The sequence below is a fragment of the Ciconia boyciana genome, chromosome 14, assembly GCF_034638445.1.
Source record: "Ciconia boyciana chromosome 14, ASM3463844v1, whole genome shotgun sequence".
In the NCBI taxonomy this organism is placed as follows: Eukaryota; Metazoa; Chordata; class Aves; order Ciconiiformes; family Ciconiidae; genus Ciconia; species Ciconia boyciana.
The window spans coordinates 4,471,230-4,495,556 of record NC_132947.1 but is presented as its reverse complement, the minus strand read 5'-3'; the positions used below and the strand labels follow the sequence as shown (position 1 = coordinate 4,495,556).

At 42.0% G+C, this 24,327-nt stretch overlaps 1 protein-coding gene across 1 annotated transcript in view; it reads left to right on the top strand.

The window, feature by feature from the left end:
• Positions 1-24,327, top strand: part of CDH4 (cadherin 4) — a 468,294-nt gene that overhangs the window by 357,258 nt on the left and 86,709 nt on the right. The window contains exons 5-6 of the mRNA XM_072879088.1: positions 5,898-6,053; positions 14,298-14,442. Coding sequence (XP_072735189.1) covers positions 5,898-6,053; positions 14,298-14,442 — 301 coding nt within the window. The remainder of the gene's footprint in view (positions 1-5,897; positions 6,054-14,297; positions 14,443-24,327) is intronic.

Here is a 24,327-nt window from a genome sequence, read left to right as displayed (position 1 = left end):
GATAAAGACTTGCAGGCTGCTATTAAACCCAGTGTTGTAGTTAGTGGAAATATTCCTTTTATTCAAACATGATAGCTGCCCTTGCCATGTCAAAGCAGCCTCTTTGCAAGGCGCAGAATAGATGTTTTTTTCTGAAGACAGCTGAAGTGTTTTAGAGAATCTTCTGTTTTCATTTTTCCTTTCTGGGAAGTAGCTTGGGATCATTGGCAAGTGTGATAAAAGGGGACAGAAGTTAATAAATATCACCTTAACCTGGTTGGGTCTCCAAATCTGCCTTAATTTTTCTCTGTCCTTTTGACTTTTGCATCTATTTATTGAAACCATATGTGATTCTTTAAGCAGCACGCAGTAATCTGTTTGGAAATACAGGGCTAGAGATGTGTCTCTTTACTGGCTTCTAAAACAACTGTGACATAAGAGTTAAGAACTTTTATACAAATGAGTCTTAAACATATTGCAGATTCAGTTAAAAATAAATAAGTCAGTCCTTAGCAAGGATTTCAATAAGCAGTAAGAGTAGCTGAATTAAAATATTTCCACTAAAATTAATGAGCCAATCCTGGAATGCTTAGACTGACTCTTAAGTGTGCTCATTTAAAGACTTTGAATATGTTTGCCTGTCTGAATTTCTATGGAGCATTTTGAATGCATGACAGATTATAGTCTTCAATTATTTTAATTTGGTTTTCTTAATGGGCAAAATAGCTAAGAGCTTAATAATAAAAGACACTTACTGCTTATCATTTACATTATTTTATGTGTTCATTAATAATTATAATGGGTTTTATAAAACAAAAAAATCAAGTCTAAGTCTCCCCAGGTCATGTTAGTGCAAATGTTGCATAGTATTCTATGGGAGATTTGGGAAACTAAGTATTTTTTCAAGGGCATTCTTAACTCCATACGTTATAGAGCAAGTTAGAGAACTTCAAAGGAAATTTATTTTCTAGTTTGCTCTGTGGACAGAAAATGCAACAGAGTATAAATGGCCTGCTTTGCTCTCTAGATACATTCCCAGGCACTTACATATACCGTCACTCGGTGATGGGCAGAACCCAGACCATTTACGGCTCGGTGAAATCCTCTAAATATAGTTTGTTACATACAGGAGTACTGTTGTTACAGTCCCGTCTTCTCTTCTGTAGGCTCAGTTGTCCTTGTTTGTTCAGCCTTTCCCTACACACCTGGTTTCCTAGGCTTCCAGGCATTTCCTTTACTGGTATCTAAGCAATCTCCATTGGGCCACTGTTTTCTGGCAATGTCGTGCTCCAAAAACTGTTTAATGGGACTCACAGGTGTCCTCCAATCTGCTGACCATACAGCTTTCCATAGACTGCATTGCCTGGTACAGGAGAGGTACGGGGATCTGTGGTTCTTCTTGTCATCTGCTAGGATGAGGGGGCTTGTAAATTCAAAACCCTGCAGCAAGAAATGGAAGTGCTAAGAACACAAGAAGAGTATGGATCAACAGGAGCAAAACAGAGAGAAAAAATATGGTACCTCGAAGGAGCTCATCAGTTGAAATTTTGCTGATCAGTAAAACTTGCGGGAACAGTGTAGCTACCCAGTTACCCCTGATGGAGATGCATGAACCCTAAGGTTTTATGTAAAAGCGGGATGCAGTCCTGTGTCACAACCACAGGCTACTTTTCAAGCCCATCTAAATGTGAGATTGCTACAAGGAGAAAGCCAGCTCTGAAGGGCTTAGCCCTGCATTATCTCAAGAGTTGCAATGTTAATTTTCATGCAGTTTAGTTATTGTATCAGAACTTGCAGTGGAAAATACCCATCTGTGAAATCACACCAATTTCTTCTGTTCCTGGGATTACTCTATAGAAATGAGAGCTGAGTCGAGCTCTTGGTGTTCTGATTCTGAGTTGCAAATGTTGACTGCAGCCCTTGTGCATCAATGCTTCAACCTCAGACCCCCCTGCAGTCCCCTGCTTTGCTGTTGGACTCTGAGGCTGCTGTGTCCTTGCTTGTCACAGCCAAGTGGAGGTCTGGCAATGCAAGTTTGGTGCCTGGCTCCACTGCATGTTCCCTCTGTGGATTTGGTGGCTGGTCCCAGAGTTCCCAGATGGTCCATTTGTATCTGTCAGTGTAGGTGAGGATACTCAGCATCCCAGGGTTCCTCCGTGGAAAATTTCACCTGTATTCATGAGATAGGATAGGATCAGGGGATCACATCTTCTACCGTAAATTGCCTTTCAGTCTGGGGCATTTTCCTTCACCAATGTAACAATCCAATCTAAGCTCCATCCCCGAGGGGTTTTTTAGAGAGTAAAGGCTGCTTTACAAGCAAATTCCTCTTATGACAGTCATCAGCCATCATCATTCATCTTGCTCACATCATTATACGCAGTGTTGTACCATGCCTGGCGCTGGAGAAGCTCAAAGCTCCAAGGGTTCTCTGAGTAAAAAATGTATAAATGCAGCTAAGGAAAACTACCCTTGTACCATCTGTTCTGTAACCCAGAACCCTGCATAACTCTTGACTGCATTATAAAAGGAAAGATAAATTAAAAAAAAATTAATGTGTATGTTCTCCAGTCAGAAGATTATGATACAGATATGTTACCATCTTCTCACTTCCCAGGCGTAAATGAATGAAAAAGCAGCTCTCTCCTGAGCCACTGAATTCCTCCAACCAGTAATTTTTTCTTCTGATCTAGTGAGCTCCTGGGGAATAGAGGTTTTTTCATTATGATTATTATTGTTGTTATTATTATTATTATGGTAAACTGCTCCAGGAACGGTTTCAACAAAAGAAGTAAACCTTACATTGTATTCAGATAATGTTCTTAACTTCTCAACAAGATTTACTAAATTGCACCCTGGGAATTATGCAAATGAAACCTTTGGTCAAAATGTTACAGGATTACTGTAAAAAAAAGTCTTTTTTTTTAAATCTCATTAAGAATCCTAAAATTACATGTTCCAATATAAAAAGCATGTGCGATGAATATCTCCCTGGTAGTAATACGTACCATGCTTCATTGTCAGTGGTCTTTGCAACTTTCTGTGAGAAGTGCTACTTCTTAGGTGATTTTTCTGAACACTTCACATCCTTGTATTCTTACTGGAAATGGAATTAAGTACAGGTAACAGGCAAACCATTGTAGTACGATGGCAATTAACAACAAATAATGAGTCATTGCTGAATATTTGCAACATATTTCCCCCATCTTTGTTTTGCTCAATGCAGTATAATTATCTCATGGATTTTTCTTAGCGTAATTGGGTAAGTCATATGAGTCTTACGATGTATTTCATCTCCTAGATCTGCAATGATTTACATACAGACAGCTTAGACCCTATTAATGCTAATAAAAGTGCTGCAAGGACATCCTATAGCATACACTTTATTAAACTGTACATAGCTTTCTTAGAGAGCTTCTGTTTATCTGTGTTTCCTGAAAATAAAATATAGTGCCTTTAGCACTGAATATTTAAATCCAGCCTCCTTTACCGTGTTTCTGTCTCTCTCTATGCATTTCTAATGCTTCTATCACAATGGGATCTGGGGACTATATGCAACAGGAAATAGAGCAGAAAAATGTCCACGAAGAACTAACAGACTCTCCCCTTCCGTGATTCAGGTTAAAATTGCTTCCATTTTAGTTCCTTGGAGGGAGGCTGGTTTGCAGTTTGGTGCTTGTGCTCAAGTCACGGCCATAGTTGAGCCGGGCTTGGGCTGGGGCTGGGGACACCCTCCCGGCTCCCATGCTTTAGTGAGCAAAAAAGCAGCAGAAGTGTAGATACCTTGGGTTTGGTTTTTTTCCTTCCACCTTTGTTAAGGAAAAACTTTGGCAAGGGTGAAGGGCTGGTTTTATCCTGGCACGTTACGGGTCCTTTGGAGCTGTGCACACACACATTGATAGAGACAGACATACAACTGTGTGTCCCAAGTTACCAGTTTTTTCCCCTTTGTCTTTCATTTCTAAGCTGGGAACCCCACACTGACTCAAAGTTGGAGGTCCAGTGGTGGCTTCCTATGTTTTCACTTAACCTTGAGCCTAGCTACAAGCATGTAGGTAGTGAGTTAGAGCTTGAACTCCCTGACCTGAGCTATAAATTTGCACAGACATTCACATAAATTCAATTTTCAGCCCTTTCTGCCTGGCAGGGTGAGAGCTGACTTTCTAAAAATGGGGACAGTGGACTTCGGTTATTGAACTGGTGAGTCGGTTGCCATCACTAAAACTACAGTTGTGCAAGCAAAGCTTGATTTTTATATGCTCTTTTTCACCCACGGATTTGCTAATTAAAATTGGATTCATACCTGTCTACTTGGGTCCCTATTACAAATACCCACTGGGCACACAAAAACCTGTATAAACCATTTTGTGCAGCATGAGGGCACTTTCACAATGTCCCCAGTACCTCTTTTAAGTGATTATACCAGTGTAAGTCCAGTCAGTTTTCCTTGGTACTAATAGCCTAAACAAGCAGTGAATCCTGTAGAGAAAAGACAGATGAAACTGTCTCTATTCCCTGACCTTCAGCTCCAGAAGTGTAGGTGCAGCACGAATCAATCCTGGCAGTGTCTAGTAATAACTGACATTATTAGCCGTTAACAGGAGCAGACTATTTGGTGGAGGCAGTACAAAGAAAACAGTGTACAAACTTGGTAATGATCTGGACAAAGGCATCAAAGGAGATTCTCAGAGCCAGGGGATCTTATATTATCCAGCACCGACACCTTCAGCATCTTGTCAGCCTCCCGTGTCAGGAGAGGAAGAAATAGCGGTAGGTCACACGCAGGAGGAGTGCGAGAGCAGCCCGCAGCCCTGTCCCAGTTCCTTTGCCTGACAAGCGAAGCCTCCCTTTCCCTTGGGAAATGACCTTCGCTCCCCAGACTGGGGCTGTCTGGGGGGACGTGGGGGCATCCTGCATCCCGCTGGGCCCACTCAGGCTCCTCCAAGCCTGCTGCTGCCGTAGCAGAGACGCTAACATGCACTCAGCTACGAGATTTCTATTATCTTCCCACTACTTTGTTGTATTCATAGACCTGTTAGGGAAAAATTTATGCACGTCGCTTTTACACTGCCAAGACAGTTTCTGATGGTGCGGGGGGGTGGTAATTTATTTGTACCTTGCACTTTCTTTCAGGAATAGTCATGCTATTGCAAGAACTTCTTTCAGCATTTGATCAGAAAATTAAATTTGGGTTTAAAGAGATAGTCAGGGTTGCTAGGACAACATATTAACCTCCCTTTTTTATTTTCTCAGCTCTGTATCCGAGGTTCGTGTAATTCAACATGCTGTATTTGGTTTGTGGTGTTGTTTTCAAGGTATGGGAGGGAAGGGGTTTCAAAAGCAATATGCCAAATATGCTTTTCCTCAACAAATAGTCAAATGAAATGGTAACATCCCACCAGGCATTCCCAGCCTTGCCTTGTCCAGCCAGCAGGCTTGGACAAAGAGGGAGCAAACAGCCCTGTTCTTCGAATTTCAGGGGAGTATTTGTGTGCACAGTCACAGGGACTGAGAACATGATGTGGGAGCTTGCAGACAGCATTTTCAGAAGTGATTAATGGCTGGGAGACTCCAGGTATGGCTGAACAATTTGGGCACTTTAAGGAGCCTAGGGTTTCAATAACATGTAAGCAGCATTTTTTTGTGCATATAGGTTCTACCACATCTAAGGCAAAAAGTCAGAATTTCAATGGTTCCTAGAGAACCGTCATGAATAAAAGAGGAGAAAAATAGCTGAAAAAATGTGGAATACACTTTTCCTGGCTTTTCCCCAAACCTTTGGCGTACATCTCCCTTGTCAAAATTGACAGCACTATTACATTTATGCAGCTTTCAGGCTCAGATCTTTAAAGTTGTTTAAACATCCATATGGCTTTTGTCCAAAACTTACCGATTGCTGTCTTTGTTATTTCATCCAGATTCGTTCCGATAAGGACAAAGAGATCCATATCAGATACAGCATCACTGGAGTGGGAGCCGACCAGCCACCGATGGAAGTCTTCAGCATTGACCCTGTGTCTGGCAGGATGTATGTGACTCGCCCGATGGACAGAGAAGAAAGAGCTTCCTACCACGTAAGTATAAAACATCTTGAGTTTTATCTAGGCTCACAAGCTCAAAGCAAAACTGTACCAGAATTGCTGGGTTCAAGAAGGGACAGGCAGCTTTGAGAAGACCGGGGTGTTTGTTCAAAATCAGAGCCCAGTTCACAGTTTGGACTGGCTCCTGTGTCAGCAGAGACCTGAGCAGCTGGCTGCACAGAGGTGCTCGGGCTTAACTAAGAGCTCGAGTCTCAATCTCACTCTGCCGGGGCACTTGTGTGTGTGTATGGAGATGCTGGCTTTGCTTCTGCTTTCCTTTAGCGTAACCTGCCCTTGCTAAATCAGCCAAACCAATGCAAAACAGCATTAAACTGATGTCCTTTTCAGACACAAAGTCGGAGTCATTTGTTTAAAGTGGTGTAACTTCACGCTGCTTATTAAATCCATGCAAATTTACATGTGGACTGAACCCCCCAAAACCATGAGAAGCCAATCGCTACATTAGCATGTCTTGGGAAATTACTAATTTAAGAATCATTACTGCAGCTAAACATGCAATAATTGGTATAGTCATTTTTCATTTTAAATCACTAGGAGATGTTCAGGCAGTATGATGGGGGTGTGTCAGATAGGTTTTTAAATGTGCGGATAGACTAATATTAAATATGAGGAAATTAATTAAGATTAATTACACTCAAAAGTGGCGCCTCACGCTATCCTAGTTCATAAAATGCTCTACCTGCAGAATACTTAGAGTGTAATTGGCCATTATGTTTGGATATAAATCCTAGCCCCTATATTGCACAGCATAATTGCACAGCAGATACAGTCCCACAAATTGCTAAAAAAATGTGTTGCACCTTGCATGATAGCCCTGCAAAATTTCAAACACTTTCTGCATCTACGCTTTAGTTCTCTCCTGGAGTGGTTGTGAAAGGTTGTTTCATGGATTGCTTTGTATCAGCATTAGCCACATCTATCGGCATCGTAATAGCCGTTCCCAGGGATGCTGTAATGTCAGTGAAACAGTACGGGTCACTTCCACTGACACCATATTCCTAACTGCGCCGTTGGAGATGCACATTCTGTCAGCTTTATCAGGTATCCAGTTAACCATGTTGACACAGCTTCTGGACTGGGGTGGAAGGATAAAGAAAATAGATTACCTCTTTAGTTGGGTGGGAAAAGAGATTTCCCCTGGGTAAAAGAATCTGAAGGAAAATTATTTTATCCTTTGTGAACAAGAACAATTATTTTGTTTGTTGTGCCTAGGAAAATATGAAGAGCGGTTGTTCTGAAAAAGGAATATTTGAGATGCAGTGTGTGTCATCTCAGCGTTGTTGATACTGTTTCAGCAGTGCCAGGTTACTATAACAGTGCAGTCAATAATACAATACACAAGTTAACACTTTTGATGGAGCCACTGTGATGTCTGCTATCAGACACTCTCAGTCAAAAACATATGATGAAAAAGATTTTCTCCTCCATAATAACAAATCATGTGCCCCCTAATAACAAACTTAATGTACCGGTTACAGTGAATTCACTAAACTGAATTCTCGCCTAGGCAAAGGTGACTGGATAAGTCTGCCTCCTATGCACTGCAGGATTTCCAGCCTTTTCTGTTCCTTACAGAAACCTTGAACTAGTGACATCCATATGTAAATAAGCATATTCACACTCTGCAGGTTAAAGGAAGATGTAGTTTATAGAGAGTGAATAACTGATAACTATGTTATATGAGACCTTATAGACAGGAATAGTGAGTGATAGAAAATCTTTGTTAGCAGAACAGTAGAAGGTGATGGAGAACATTTTAAGTCATGGGTGTAAACAACCTTTAGATCCTTCAGCCTCAGTAGCAATGGATTGATGATTTATTGAACCATCAATTGTTTGTTTAATAACCCTTTACAAAGCATTTATAAATAGACCATGCACAAAGCAATGACCCAAACACTAGTGCAGAAACTTACGGTAGGAATTGACAATCCTAGAAACTGGAAAAAAATTCCAGCTTCCAGAAAGAAGATACAGCCCAAAGTCTTGGCTGTTGCCGGTTTTGGAGAAGTCAGTGAATTTATGCCACTTCATATAGCTGAGTCTCTAACTGAAAGGAAAGGCAGACTTGGAGCCAGGCTTATACTGAGTACTGGAAGAGCAGTGACTGAGGTGTAGGCTTGGATCTGAACGGTAGAGCTGGGCCATCTTTAAATTGGTTTGACATCTGCTACAGAGTTTTCTTTAGCTCAGATTAGTAGCTTAACTCTTCAGCTGGGTAAAGGACGTCGGTGGAGCTGCAAGGCACCATCCCTGGTCCCTTTCACCCAGTAGGACATGGGCTTCTTGTCTGATACGGGCTTGCTGCTCTGGCTGAAGATGGTGCTTTTATATAGCTTCAGGTTTTCTGCAGTCCTAAACAGAGTGAAGTCTTTTCAGCATCTCTGTCACTGTCGAGTGTTGTCCTTGCTGTTTTCATTCCCAGGTAATCTAAAAACTAATTATAAAAAAAATAATAATAATTTGCAAGTGTTTGTGAGGCTATATATGAAGAGTTCTGTTTCATTAACTCCCACATTTTCAACACATATTTTCTTATGCATAATTATCTGTATTGCTTCAGGACTACCATTTTTAAAATACTAGTGTTTTAAGTCTCCCTGTCTTTAGCAAGCCATTTGTCTGATGAAACCTACCTCTTTCCCTAAGGTGAAACAGATTTTTTTCTAATTAGATCGGGAGTTCTGTAGCAAAACTTCCCCATACATTTTCAAGATGGTTCTTGAACTTTTAGGGACGATCGTTCCGCGTTTGATGTATGCAGAGATGTATATGCCTCTGGGACTCAGTGTCTGCCCAGGTGCAGTGTGTGCTAGCATTCCTGCGTTAACCTCCCAGCACAACTGGCAGTGGTAGCGATCGCAAGTTCAGCTGTATTTTGGCCTCATCTGTTTTCTCATCTGCGCTACAAACCAGAATACAAACTCTCCAGGGACCTTGCAGACATCCCAGACGCAGAGTCAGCTGCCAGTATGAGCAGAGAAAAATGAGAAGGGCTTTGCGGCCACTTAACCCACGCCACATTGTGGTGCAGATCTGCACGCGTTGCACTGAGTGATGCTGCGGGAGCCGTTCCAGCGTCTTCAGTGCCCATGTCTGGGGATGCAGCCTTGGGGCACGCTCCCAGCGCAAGCACGAGCTCATTCCCCCCGTCTTGCTGCCGTCTCACTGTGGCAGACGTGTTGTTGCATCTCCCCTTGTCGTCAGCCCTTAATGTTTATGGCATACCAAATAAGTTTCAGCAGGTAGTAATATTTAATATGCATCAGTTCTCTTGGCCTCATTTAACTGCGTTCCCAAAGTCCCGTTTGTACTGCTGACAGAATTAGTGCCTCTGAATGTCTTTTCTGATCCAGACACCAGTTTCATATCAAGTTGCAGTGAGGCCTGGCAAGTACAAGGGATAGTAAATTGGCAGGTTAGTTTTCCAAGACGTTTTTCAAGCTCTGTTTTCAAAAGACATCAACATAAACATGTCAGTAAGTAGTCATTGCTTATGATACTCAAGTAATGTGCATTATGGGGAAACTTTGAAGCAAGTCCTAATCCAGTCCCAGACACGTGTATGCCTTCAGCACCAGACTGATAAAATACTGTCTCAGAAGTGGCTGGAGCAGAACAGGTGGGTTATAGTCTGAGAAGGAGTTGTTTGAAGTGCAAGGAGACAAAAAAGTTTACTAGAAATTAAGGGATACAAGAGCTAATTCCAGTATTTTGAACGAAATTCTAGTGAGTAATGCCAGCCATTTGTGTCACAATACTCTAATTTGAACTTTTAATCACAATTAAGAGCATGTAAATTAGGCATGACATTGTATGCTTATTGCTTAAAGGCTCTGTCACTGATTGATAATGTATATTTGTATTAGTAGTATTAGCGCATAAGTAATATTCATACTTAACACAATTCACTGTGTTGACTTTGACTAACTACCTTCAGATACCACCAGCCTCCAGTGTAATCAATAATCATGATACTGAATCATTTGTATACCAACAGCTACATTTACACTGGAAACTGTCAGTAGAAAAACCTCAGAGACCTGTGGTAGTTGCTGCTGAATATGATAGCAATGATTGTCATACTTTTAAACAATATTTGTTAAAGAATATTGAGCCAGCTCCCTGGCTGGTGTACAGTGGAGCGATACACCAGCTAGAGATTAGCCAGCTGCCTGTATTAATTTTTCAGAATCCTCTGCAAGGTATTTAATTTTATATTATTTATTCCTTCTCTACTCCTGTCACATTCTCCCTCTTGGGGACAATGTAAATACTTCAAACCAACTTTATAAATGTTTCTTCACTGTGTTTCCAGCTAGCCACCAGCTTCCATTTGAATATTTGCACATGACCTGTGTCTGGCATGTGTCCTGTGGCCCAGGTTGTGCTCACTGGCCTTTTCAGTGGTGGCTTTTCCAGCTCTAAATGATGTCTGTATCTGACGGAGCACAGCCATCTCACTTTGTGCCTTGCTGTGCTGGTTTGGGCTGGGATAGAGTAAATTTTCTTTGTAGTAGTTCGTATGGGGCTGTGTTTTGGATTTGTGCTGGGAACAGTGTTGATAACACAGGGATGTTTTCGTCGCTGCTGAGCAGTGCTGACACCGAGTCAAGGCCTCTTCTGCTCCTCACCCCACCCCACCAGCGAGTGGGCTGGGGGGCACGAGGAGCTGGGAGGGGACACGGCCGGGACAGCTGACCCCAGCTGACCCAAGGGCTATTCCACACCATATGGCGTCATGCTCAGCATAGAAAGTTGGGGAAAGAAGAAGGAAGGGGGGGACGTTTGGAGTGATGGTGTTTGTCTTCCCAAGTCACTGTTACACCTGATGGAGCCCTGCTTTCCTGGAGATGGCTGAACACCTGCCTGCCCATGGGAAGGAGTGAAGGAATTCCTTGCTTTGCTTTGCTTGCGTGCGTGGCTTTTGCTTTCTCTATTAAACTGTCTTTATCTCAACCCATGAGTTTTCTCACTTTTACTCTTCTGATTCTCTCCCCCATTCCACTGGGGGGGAGCGAGCGAGCGAGCGGCTGGGGGGGGCTTAGTTGCCAGCTGGGGTTAAACCACAACACTTGCCCAGTGCTGCAAAGCACTCGCATGCATCTGCTTTTGATCCCATCCATTACTCTACCACCAAAACACCAGCTTGGTTACAGGTGGGAGCAGATGGCAGCCTGAGCTGCACAGCACCATGTTAGACTCAAACTGTGCCTCCCACAAATGAGCCCTGTCGTGGCATCTGAAGAATGACTCCAGAACAAAGTATGTTGTCTGGCGTGAGGTTGCCTCATTAATACAAAGAGTAGGGCAGGAGGATAAGGGAGAAGACGAATTAAGGAAGGGAAGTGTAGTATCTGATCTGCCTTGGAGATACAGCTAGTTTCCCAGTGGACAGATTGCCCTGCTGGAGTCCCTCTCCCTTTGCTCTCTCCACTGGGAATGGTCTCTAACGAGGAATGGTCTCTAACGAGGAATGGTCTCTAACGAGGAATGGTCTCTAACGAGGAAGAGCTCCCATTGAGCTGAGTTTAGATTCAGCCTTCTGGCTCGAGCCCCTCTTCTCCCTCTGCTGCGGTTGGCACTGACCACAGAGGAGCAACATGTTGTGGAAGGATATGGAGGTGTTACAGAAATGTTAAAAGAATACAAATAGAGAAAATTCATGCAAGCAAGCACAAGAGGAAAAAAGAAGAAAAGTTCACTGAAGTCAGGCAAAGAAGTAGCAGAAGAGAGAAGAGGGGTGTGCAGAAAGGGCAGCAGTAACAGCTGCCTTGGAGGGCAGAAGAAGAGCAGCTACGGACGCTCAGACACCAGCACAATCCAGGACATAAAGGCACAGGGTCTGCTGCGCTGGCCTTGGGGAGCGGGTGCCGACCTCCTGGCTGCCCAAAAGCCATTAGTGAGGGCACCGGTGCCTGCACCAGTGCTGTGTCCCCAGGCACTGCCCTCCCCCCGTAACTCAGCCGAGGGGCTGGTGCTGGGCTCAGGGCAGAGGCGACACTTGTGCATGTCACTGCAGGTTTGATGAGATTCCTGCAGTCTTGCTTATTGAATCTTTTTTTCCTTGAGTGCAGGCAGTAACACATTTGTGGGTACATGTGCTTAGTGAGTGCAACAAGCAGATAGACGTGCATTGCTGAGAAATCCCTTACTCCTGGAGATTTCAAACAAAAGCTATCAAATGTAATTAAAAATTTGCAGGGGGAGAGTCAGATCTGAGGGGGAAGATACCAGCTTTGCTCTCTGCTTTATCTCTGAATGGAGCCATTTCCACTGCTGGAAATGCAGCAAGAGAGAGCCCAGTGCTGCCGCAGTTTGAAGATAATAACTTTAATTTTAGCTCCGAATTACTTTTTTTCAAAGGCAGTCTGACCTCTGATCGGTAAAGTTATTGAATTGCTACATGTGACGTGATGAAGGATAGCTCAACATGCGGGAGTCAAAGCAGTTTGTATGCAGGCAAGAAACACAGATATTAAGAGCTTTACAAGTCATGAAATACAAATGTTACATCCTGTATTGAAAATGAAACCAGACTTCTTCAGTCTTTAAAGAAAAAGTGCTGCTTAACTTCCTTTAAAAAAAAAAAAAATGTTTTTCTCCCAGCTCATTTCACGTGGCAGTTTGTTCTCTTTGCTTGATTAAATGTTAATCCAGCCCATCCTAATAGCATGCAGTTTCTTTTGTTAAGGTCTGGACTTCTGAACACCATACATGAAGGAGAAAGTTGCATCAATCACAGCACAGCGAGAGCGAAAGACAGAAACCAGTGCTAATGCAATTAGCACATGTATTTGTCATGCATCAGAGGAGCTAGAGACCTCCTTGGCACAGGAGCTCGGACTCCCGGCAGCATCCTGATGGCCCAGGGAGCTGCTGGGAGGGACCAGAGAGGCCTCCTTCCCTCTGAAGGCACAAGCTGGTGTGTGTCGGCACACTCACGGGGCTTGTATCATACAAAATGCTCACCGCGGGGCGGTGGGTAGGTCCCCTGTCCCTCAGCCCCGCTCTTCCAGCCAGCCCTTGCACCAAGCTAACATCCTCTGAAGCCTTCATTCTCCATCCCGCCAGCCTTGCAGGATGACACGCTGCCATCCTGAGCACCGTCCTCGATTTTCATGGCGGTGTGGAGGTTCAGCAATGCTCACTGGTGCTGAAATGAAGAGGGGTGACTAACGAAATCTGCAGCGCTCGCACCCAGGCGATGCCTCTCCTCTGCCCAGCCATTGTCAGGGGTCGTGCAGCCCTTTCCTCGCTTGTCTTTTTTTTTTTTCCTCTGAAGCCGATATCGGCAGCTCCGTTCAGCGCACACACCGTTTAGAGTAGCCATCTGTTCCCTTTAATGAGAAAGCTATCAATTTTTTTCACCTGATTACTGATTGTTCCAGGCTATTGTTGATTGCTTTGTTTTATTAATTACTCATTTTGACATGCCGTATCTGTCCTTTTTGTTCAGAAAACAGATGCTCTTGTTTTTGAGCATTATTACTGATGGTTATTGCTAATAAGATAAAGCCGCAGTTCCACTTTAACTGAGGACTTAACACTGTGGCTCTGGTTGTTGTAATGCTTCATCACTGGATATTTTAGTTAAGCCTGAGAAAAATATTTCATTCTTAGTGCCGCAGGGGCTCCCATTGTTTGAAGGAAAGGGACTTTTTTTATGTCTTTTGGTGCATCGAGCAATGGAGTCGGTAGCTGTTGCTGGTGCTAGAGTCTGTGATTAAACAAAGAATAAACAATACTAATGCCATTCTGAAATCTCTTCACTTATTAATCCCTGTTATTGTGGGTATGAAAGGCTGAAGGTTCCCATAAGAAACCTCTCAAGTCAAACTCATTTCCTTGCTGTGTTTGGAACTAAGCAAAATTTGCTTTTCAGATTGTCACACAAGGTTCACCACGTCTTAAAAATTAAAATATAGTGGTCTATTTGCAGTGAAGGAGATAGCATCACTACACCAGAGTTAAAATGTTTCCACTGACAATGCTCTTTTAATATATTATTTCAATATTATGTTAAGCCTTGAAAAACTGTCTGTGTGTAGAGTCTAGGTGGAAACCACGTTGCTGCTTTCTACTGGAATTAGATACCTGCTCAGTTCAATTTTGAGAAAGTATTTATGAGGTGAAGTCAATTCCTACAAAACATGGTCTCTCATTCTGCAACAAATCCCAATGCTGATATTATGCTTTCGTTGTGCTTATTCCCAGCTCCGGGCTCATGCAGTGGATATGAATGGAAACAAGGTGGAGAATCCTATTGACCTTTACATCTATGTGATTGATATGAATGACAACAGACCGGAGTTTATAAACCAAGTCTATAATGGATCTGTTGATGAAGGCTCTAAACCAGGTACAGTTGAAAACAAGTCTTAAAGTTATCACAGGCTTTCAAACAATCTGGCGTGGTGGCTTTGGCTCCTCTTGAAATAGAGGGAATGTAGGAGAGGTTTGCTGTTGCTGGCTCTTTGCTGAAGACTGATGGAGGTGAGAGCAATCTAGCTGGTATCTCTTTCTCTGGATGCAGAGAAAACGGAGACTTGGGTTAGAGGGATCCTGGGTCCTGGTGGTCCCTTCCTAGATGTGGAATTTGCAACAGCAGCAGGTTTGTAGAATAATTCTCTGTATTGCCATTCTCATATGCTCATTACACGTGTACAGAGCTGTTATTCTAACTACAGAGTCCTGAAAGCAAACCCAGCAGTGGCTTTTCACTGACCCTGTGCCTGAAGTGCTGAATATCGGCCTCCTTGATATTTAATCCAGTCATTTGCAAACTCAGTGATTTGGAATCAGACACCAAATAGGTCTGCGTCCCAAGGTGTGAAGAAAATAGTTTCTTATGTGAGGCCTGATGCAAACCCGTTGAGGTGGGACTATTCCCACTGAAATTGCTGGCTCATCCTCCATCCCCATGGGCTCTTCTTACAGAGGGTGAAATGGGGAAAAACCTGAAGTAGAATTTGAGAACATTTATGGGTGAAAAATTACTGAGAGTGTAAGCTGTACACAGAATACAAGTGATGATTTTTACGTGAATGTGTTTATATGCTTGGAAAAATACAGTTATAAGAGTCTTTAATATTTTCTTTTCAACTTATTGTTGATTTGTTATTTAAGTGCGGTATAACCCTGCAGATTCCAATATGGTAGGGTTGTTTTAGCTTATTGCTGAAACTAATATGAGTGTATTCATTCTTTAAACAGAAATTACACTGTGAAAACTGTCACCAGTACATTTGTAAGTCTCCTGAAATCAGAGGGAGATTTTTCCAAGACAAATTTTATCCTCGGTTGTTTGCCAGCTGAGGGGTTAAATACCACGTGACTTTGATTTGTGTCAGCAAACATTTATCATGGCTTCTCCACTGCCTGAGGTGTCATAGGAAAGTCTCCGGTGGCCACTATTTTTAACAAGGTGATTCGCAGTCGTGATTGATTGTCTTTCAGCATTGGGAGGAATGGGCTGCTGCGGTGACAGGTAGTGGGGACAGAACGTGACATTATTTCTGAGGAAAGAATAGGTACAGCTCCCTTCCTGATATGCTTTGGGTGGTGACATACCGGCTTCAAAGTGCTGATACCGGTCCTGCTCGGCAGAGGGGATGCAAGAAGTCCCTGAGACTCTAATGACATCTTCCCAGAGGATTTTCCGGCTTTCATTTGGAGGCCACTTTGGGACATATCAAGGTTTGAAGTTTAATACAACATTTCCATAGCAAACCAAATTTCTTGCACCTTATTGTAGGACAGATCAATATTCAAAGTGTTCCCAAATGTTTTAACTAGCTCTGCTCATTTGTGTGAAAGAAGCAGTAAATTGCATCCTCTTCTTGTCTGAAATCCGGATAAGCCTTTGAGCTATTAAATCAGAAGAGAATAACTTTTCCTACAAAATGCTTGTGCCCCTGCTTCTACCAGTGATTTTTGGTATTCTGTATCCCAGGCTGGAGTGCTTGCCTTTAAGGCAGGTAGGTAGAAAGCAATCTGTTTTTATTCAAAAGCAATTACATTTGTCTTTGATGTTTTGGAGGGTTTTTTTCCTTCTTTCCTATTTAATCGGTATTCTTTTAAAGGTTTATATTAGCATTGAATTTCTGTTCTTTGCTTTTGTAGAACCTCCTGGGAATTTGGCTATCCGAGGCCCTCATTCCATGTACTTGGCAATAAACATGATGTTGTGTCTTTGAGAAAAGGGATAGAGAGGTCGTAGAGTTACCGTGGATGTCTGTGTGCTCCTCCTTTGCCTTCAAGTTATGTATCCCTGTTTTATGTAGCATTTAGCTACACTTAGCTACATTTAGCTAAGCGTAGATCTTGCAGAGATTTGGAAACTTTTTTATAGTTCAAGATGCTTCAGACTATTATAATAACTAAGGAGGTACCACACCAGCCTTTGCAAGAGAAAAAATATGTGGGCAGAATTCATGATCATTTGTGGCAATGGTCGACAAACGAAAGACATTGCATATTCTTAGAGGTAACAGCAAAATGTGTTCAGTATTGATTCAGTAAGTTATATATGTATATGCATCTATAAATATATAGATGCATATGTGTGTATATCCATGTGTAAAGTACAGATTTGCTTCAAGCAAACTAAAAAATCTTATTATGTGTTACAGGAGTTTAGCATTCATTTTCCACTGTTCATTGCTGTTGAACTATGCCTGAGGACTGAAAATGCTTCCCTGGATATCCTGTACGATTGTTATTTCTCACATATTCCATATGCCCATTTATAATGGCTGTGATTAAAAATGCAGTATTACTCGATTACCACAGTATCTGCAATGTTCTTAATAATTCTGCACACCTCTTATGAGAAAAGTAGCTAGAGTATTAGAGTATCCCAAATAAATGCTGACTCTGAGGGCAGCTAGTGTGAGCAGCCAATGACTGTTTGAAGTCAGTAGGAATTTTGCCCAGATTTAAAAAAAAAAAAGAAAAAAGGGACATATGGAGCTCAAGCTCTACCCATGGAAATTTTGCAGAGCAAGACCGTCAAAAATACGGCAGTTGAGCACAGACTGAACAGGGCGTAGTGACCTTGAGCTGCAGGGAAAGCCCCTGTAGGGCTTTAGCAGGATCGACAGAGCAGATCCCATTCCAAGTGAACAGGAAAAGACTCAGCGGTGCTGTCACAGCACACCCCGGGGTACGGGGCAGAGCGAAGGCATCCGGTGTGCAGGCACTGCAGAGAGGGCTGTGCCTCCGGAGGATGCTGCACCATGAAGTGCAGCATGGTCCCCTCCTAGTAGCTGGGGTGTAGTGAGCTGGAAGAGCACGCTGTGCCTCATCTCTGACCCTGTAGGACAGCTGCAAATTGTGCCTGACCATGGCAGGGGATGGAGGGTGGCCAAGAGGTGACCTCCTGACTCTGCAGTGAATAAGCCAAAAGGAGGTAGAGTGAACCAAGAAAATGGGAATGCAGGAAAGATGTGTGCTCCAACCTGCGGCACGGTGTGATACTGCTGGGCACTTAGCCTCCCACGGAAGAAGCAAGTTTGCTTTAGCCTAAAATACACTTCCCTCAAAGAATTGGCAGCAATGTGAAGAGACTCATTAGAGGCAGTCTGATGGGGTTTAAGTGAAGGGGCTTCCCAGACTGCAAAGCACTCAGAATGCTTGGGTTTCCAAGGAGCATGCTTTCTGCGATGCGCAAGTCACCTTGAAGCAACCCTTGACAGGAATAGAAAAGAAATCATCAAGTATTATTAATTATAATAGGTTGTTGTTGCTGGTTAAGATTATAATAACTTAATTGAAATAGTGTCTTACACTGTAGCATAGCGTTCTTGAAATCAGGAGCTCGTTCTTGGTGGAGTAAAGTTCTCCGTCGTGTGAACACGCATGTCACAGCCTGGCCCCTATACATCCTCAGTGTGTGCTGGCTCTTAAACTGAATTGCGTTTCTTTTTCTGATACTGTCTGGAAAACATTTTAATGCATTTTTAGTTTATCTAGCCTAAGTTCATGCAGCTGGACAATTTAAATGTGTAAATGCAGGCCCTTCCAAAAATGCAGAACAGGAATAGTGATGCAGGATTTTCTTTTCCACCATCTTTCTTCCTTACTCTACCCCTCCATGAGTTGTTTTGATTTACCGCACCACTGTTTGAAAGTGTATCTTAAAAGACTGTGTTTTACTCATATTGAATAATGTTCTGCCTCTTTGAACTTTGCCTCTATATGAAGAACACAGCCAAGTTTTAAAAATGCAGCTGCAAGCTCGAGCTGAAATTCCCCTGGTCCCTCTGGCAGCCTTAATCAGCAAAGTTCTCCCGGAGCTGCAGAAGTTGCCTTTCAAGCGCTGATAAAGCGGGACGGGTTGCACAGCTTCACTGCCCAACGCTGCCTGCCCTGCGAGGATTCTGCTGCCCTTTCAAAGCCCACGTCTCTGAGCCGTGCCACGCAAGCTCCACCGCCTTACGGCAGAAAGGAGCCGGGGTTTGGGGTGGGTTATTCCCCTCTGTACACCACCAATTACTGCCTGCCATGAGCCCAGCCCCTGCACTTGTACCGCAAGGCTCGCAGCATCCCAGAGAAATTCTACGGTTTCCAATAAAAAATTGCTCAATAAGATAGAATGAAAATGGTTAAATGTAAAAGAAAAAAGGGAATTTAATCACAAAACAAAAATGTGATGGAGAAAGATTATTTTGGTCACTGCAGAAGCTTAGTTTTGATATAACCACCACAAAATGTACCTTACGGTAGGATGTGGATGTCTTACTTAACTGAAGCGTTCAGTTCTGAAAAGGTCAACGTGAAATGCTCTGCAGTGACTCGAGTGCTTTGCTCTGGGTTGTATCTATTTTGTTTTAACAGAAAGATTGTCAAAAATTAACACATCTCTCCAAAACAATTTGTTCCTGTCAGACTGGCCTTTTCCATTCCCATTCATCCTTTCCACTTCACCAACTCTGGATACAGCTTGGTCCCTTTCAAGTCAGTAGCAAAAGTCCAAGTGCTTTCTTTTAAACTATGGTTTCATCCAGCTCCTTCGTTCTCGTGGTGTTGTGCAGGATAGTTTACTCCTGCCACCCTCCCTGGGAGTGGTGTGAAAGAGTGCTAACTATGGACAGTCCTCCAAAATAAAGGAATATTAGTATTTCTTGCAGGAGGAATGTTGTAATTTAAAATTTCCCTGTCTCCTCCTGATTTCATGGAACTCTGATACAATAATTGTTGATAGCGTGCCATGTGAAAAATGAAATAGCTAGGAGCCAAATCTATATGTGGCAAATTGAGTTAAAGAAATCTCATAAAAAATAAGCAGTATATAAAAAACCCAAGGATTTTAAAAGCCGATTATTCTACTAGTGTTCCAGTTTGTTTATTTTATTTCTATGCCAGCAGAGATTCCCTCAGAGATTACCACCATGGACTAATGCACAGATGGGGCCAGAAACTTGAGTGTCATCTGAATATTAAGAATTTAAATCTTTAGCCTCAGTGATTTGAACAGAAAGCCAATTATGAGGCTGAATTAGTTTTCAAATTAAACTGCAATTTAAGGCTTGTGAAATTAATCTTTTAAGGCATATAGTTGCATTTGTGTCTATATATATATATTAATGTGGAGAATTTGGATTCTGCATTTCTGGCTTGTTCCTCTTCCCCAACCTGACAGTACCATTCATAAAGAGATGCCTGGTGTCCTGCAGGTTGTTCTTTCAGTGAAGGAACAGGGCGGGTGTTGCCAGGTGGCAGGGGAGGAAATGAAAGTAGCAACACCTGAGATCTGAAGAGAAGATGCTTCATTTTTTAAAACAAATGGGACACCGAGTCAAAACCCTTTTTTCCATTACGAACCATTCCAAAAACAGCGTAGTGCTGCTTATAATTAAAATGTTCAATATTCTTTTACCAGCTCGGAGGCAGATTGATTTTAGTACTCTTTGTTTAGGAAGGTCCTAATTCAACAGAGCACCTGAGCAGGTTCATGGACCTGGGCTGACTCGGCTGCTGGCGGTGGCGTGGCACAGGGAGGCCAGGGTGTGTGCCAGGTGCCCGTTCCTGCTGATAGCACGAGAAGCTAGAAATAATGCAAATGCCATATGTTTCAGGGAGATCATGTAAAGGTAAAATGTTCAAGAGCCAGGACAGGTCTCAACAGATTCTCCCAGTCGTCCCAGAGCTCTTCACAGGTTGGGTGCATTACTTCTGGGTTCATCACAAGCCTAAATACGTGCATCAATGCAGTGCCATGTTCTGCAGGTTGGGTAGGTGCTACTCTTATCCTTCCACTTTATATGCTATTAAAAACGGCTTTGTCCAGCCTGACTCTATTCTCTCACACATTACACATAGGCTTAGGATACACAATATTCTTTTTTAAGTTCTTTTGCTCAGTCGAGCACAATTTTAAGATAAGAAATTGTTTTTCTGGAGACACATGTGGTAGTGCTTTCCATTTTGTTTCGAGGTGAGTGGTTATGAAATCTATGCTCTTAATTTCCTTTTCAGAAGCATCCAGTCCCAAGAGCAAGGAAGTGAATTATAGGACTGTAGGTGAGAAAAAATGCAAATCCCCAGACTGATGGTTTTTCCCTCCAGAAAAAAGGTCCAAGTTGATATAAAGAAAAAAAATGTGGAAATCATATTCTGAAACCACTCTAGAAGGGAGTTGCAACACTGCAATAGTCCACTCTCTGCCTCCTTTCAGCAGTTACAAATAATATAGTATTATATCTATTATAGTACTTATTTTATGTGATATTATATTATATTATATTACATTGTATTATAATATATTATGTATGTTATATTAAGTATATTATATTTATTATATTACTTTATATTATATTGTCAAAATTTAAGGATTGGATTCGAGCCTTGTGGAAGGTGTGTTAAATCTCAGGTTTTGTGCAGCCGGGTCTGCATGATTTCATTAGTTTCATATGCCTTCAGTTAAGCATGAAACCTAGCCGTACTTTTAAGCACAGCTTGGTGGTAGTGTTCAGGATATCTTGTCCTAAGTCATGCTTTCTCCATTTTTTGAATTTGCCTCTGGGAATTGAGAGGATTCATCTGTGGGAACTCAGCCAAGCTAAGGCTCATCGATTTATGCAGTCAAAACTATTTGCTCAGAGGCTGAATGTGCCTTTGCTCATCTTGAAGTTTTACTTCTGTTATTTCTCTGCGGTACACAGGGTCTCAGTATGCTGCGGGCTGCTGTACAGGAGTTCTGTTCACATCTGGCCACGCCCACGCATATGCTGCATTCAGTGCATCCGTTCATTTTCTCTCTGGAGATACTTATTTCATTTTTAACGATAAGAAGGTATTATTTCAGTTCCGCGTGACGGCAGCCTCTTCGACTTGCTCAGTCATCTCTCCAGACCCACTTGCTCTGTTCTCATTAGGTTGACTCTTGCCTTGTTTGAGGCTGAGAATCTGATGTCTCCGCTAATTAGGAAGTGGCATCCTTTATGAATTAGGTTAGCTGCTTGAAAGGTCAAAATTTGCCAATGATTACAAAAATAATGGTGAAAGAAAGAGAATGACAGTAGCTATCAAGTTATGACAGAAGGAATATCATTCAGAAGGAAAGTGCTGTTTCTATTTAGTTTTCTATCTAGAGCATGTGTGATGCAGTTAAATTGTAACTTGGTTTTGACGTCTTTGCTTTTCTAGCATGCTTTCCATTCCTGAGACCTTGTTGCAATGAATGAAATCACTTAAAGGGTGAAGTGTTCCTATTGTGAGCAGGGGCATGAGATTCCCACCCTCTGTGGGGAAGAAAGCGAATATCAGGAAACTCTTCTGAATTGAAAATTTTATTTTTAGGAAATGTAAATTTTACACTGCTTTTCAGTATTTAATCTTCCCATCAACAATTACTGTCTTCTCTTTATCTAGCATCGGATGCAGAGTATTCACTAAGTGAGCTTTCCAATTTGGAAAAAAAAAATTGGGAGGAAGGGGAGGTTTCCATTAGTACAAAGCCATTATTAGCGTGGGTTAATGAAGATCTAATGTAATACGGCCATCACCACATGTCTGCACATAATGATTCAATCCTTTTCTATGGGAGAATGATTAAATTAAGTATCTTGTAGGTCAAAATTAGACTGAGAAGGTTAACCAACCTTTAATGATTCTGCAACCATTTACCAGCCATTAAAAAACATAAACTGTAAGATAAAGCTGAATAGAGAATCAGCATTATCAGTGAAAACTGGATGAAGTTTTAGGTTTTTCTCTTTATATCACATGAGCAGACAGAGAGGATTGTGTATTTTTATAGTGATATGTGGTATAAAGGGCAAAGTGAAAGGGTTTTTTATTTTTTTTTTAATTTGGATTCCTGATAAGTGCTCATTAGCTCTTTCTTTTAACATGCATTAAATCTAACTAATGGATATCAAACCAGCTTAGAAAAATGGTAATTATAAAGTAATTGTAACAAAGGCTTTGGGAGCACAACTGTGCTAAGATATTGTTTGTATGCCTTAAAACCGTGAAAGCTGAGTCTTTACGGGGAAATGAAGTTGCATAGATGGGAGAGCAGAGATTGCAGACAACGTGATGTGAATTAGCAGTCCTTGGCATGCTTTGGGACCCTCTGAGCTAGAAAGAATTGAGCAGATTCTCAGAGTCCAGAGTGATTTGGGGGAGACGTTTGTTTACGACTGTGTGCTTATCTGCTTGTACATACACAGGGCAGCTGTCTTTCTTGTTTTGCTTCTTTTTTACTTAACATGTACAGATCAAATGAGATATAGTGAACCTAACAAAATCTTTCTGCAGTCTTTTACAAGCAGGCGCAATTAATTTTAAAATTGATAAAGAAAACTGAATATACAGGTAAAAATTATCTCCCTTTGCTTCTATCCCCCCCAGATTCTGTAAGGTTTTATTTTGCCTATCCTGTAGAAAGCTTAATTAATCTAATGGGAATATTTTCCATAAGGGGTGCTTTCAAGCATCTCTCTCATGTGTCTTGTCCATTGTTAGATTGAAACAAAAATATCTCATTTGACAAAATAACATCTAGGAGATTGCGGTCTCTGGCAAATAAAAGAGAATGCATTGTGAAGTTGCAGATTCTTGGGGTCTTGCCTTTTATTGATAGATCTCCTTCATCATGCCACACATTAATTTTAACTCAGGTGATATATGAACTTGGCACATTAGTTAATGAAAGCTAATGCACAGTAATCTCGTCATCACTAGCTGTGCATGATAATTCAATCTGCTTCTCGGAAGAGCTGTTCAACATGCAACAAATTTGATTTAATATTGACATGATGTACTAGGTTAGGTATTTTATTTAACATACCGTGTGCCTGATTTGATGAGAAATGTTTTTCTTTCAACAGGTTATCTACCTGAGTTAGTAGGCCAGGTGTGTAGTTTAATACAGTTATATCAAACACCGTCTGGACTGGGTATTCATTATGTGATACACTGCGCAGCCTGGGGCAAATTCCCGAGTTTTGGCCCTTCATGCATTCATTTAATGTCATCAGCGGGTTTGAGAGCAAGCCCTTCAGAGCAGAAAAATAAAGCTAATGCTTCTCTCACACACTGAAAGCATTAAGTCCCTCTTGCCCCATTTGTACACCACTCTCGTAGCTCCATCACCACTGGCAGGGTCTGACCCAGAGGTGGGGGAGTACAGCGTGGGCATCTTGAGTGTAACTTGGAGGAGTTTTCCAAGTGTTTCTGGTCTGTAGTAGCTGCTGCCAGTCTCTGCTTGGGCAGGGTACAGGGATTTAAAGATGGTGTGGCTAATACTTTGGTTTCCACAAAACGCATACACACATCCTGCATGCCAGATTGGGCAGCCTGTACTTTTTCGCTTAAGCCCTAACAATACCAGCCTCAATCCTCAAGCGTTTAAGAATGTGCAGTCTGCCACTGTATATTTGCCTAATTTGTGTAGTAATAGGGGCTGGGTATGGGGATATATTTCCTTTATTTTAATATAAAGTATATGAAGATATATCTCCATGCATAGGACATAGAAACATGACATTACTTACTTTTATAGCAGGTAAATCATCACCAGCCATCTTAGTATACTGGAAGATTTTATATAGCACCCAGAAGATGTTAGACACTATATAGCAGTATATATCCACATCGCTCTGTTGAATATTCTTGTGCACAGATATATATTTATGTCATTTGCTGCAGCACACAGGTATCTAGAGGATACGTCTTGCTTAAAAACAGACAAAATGTACAGGAAACTGCGTGGAACGTAGATGGTGAGTGTAGGTTA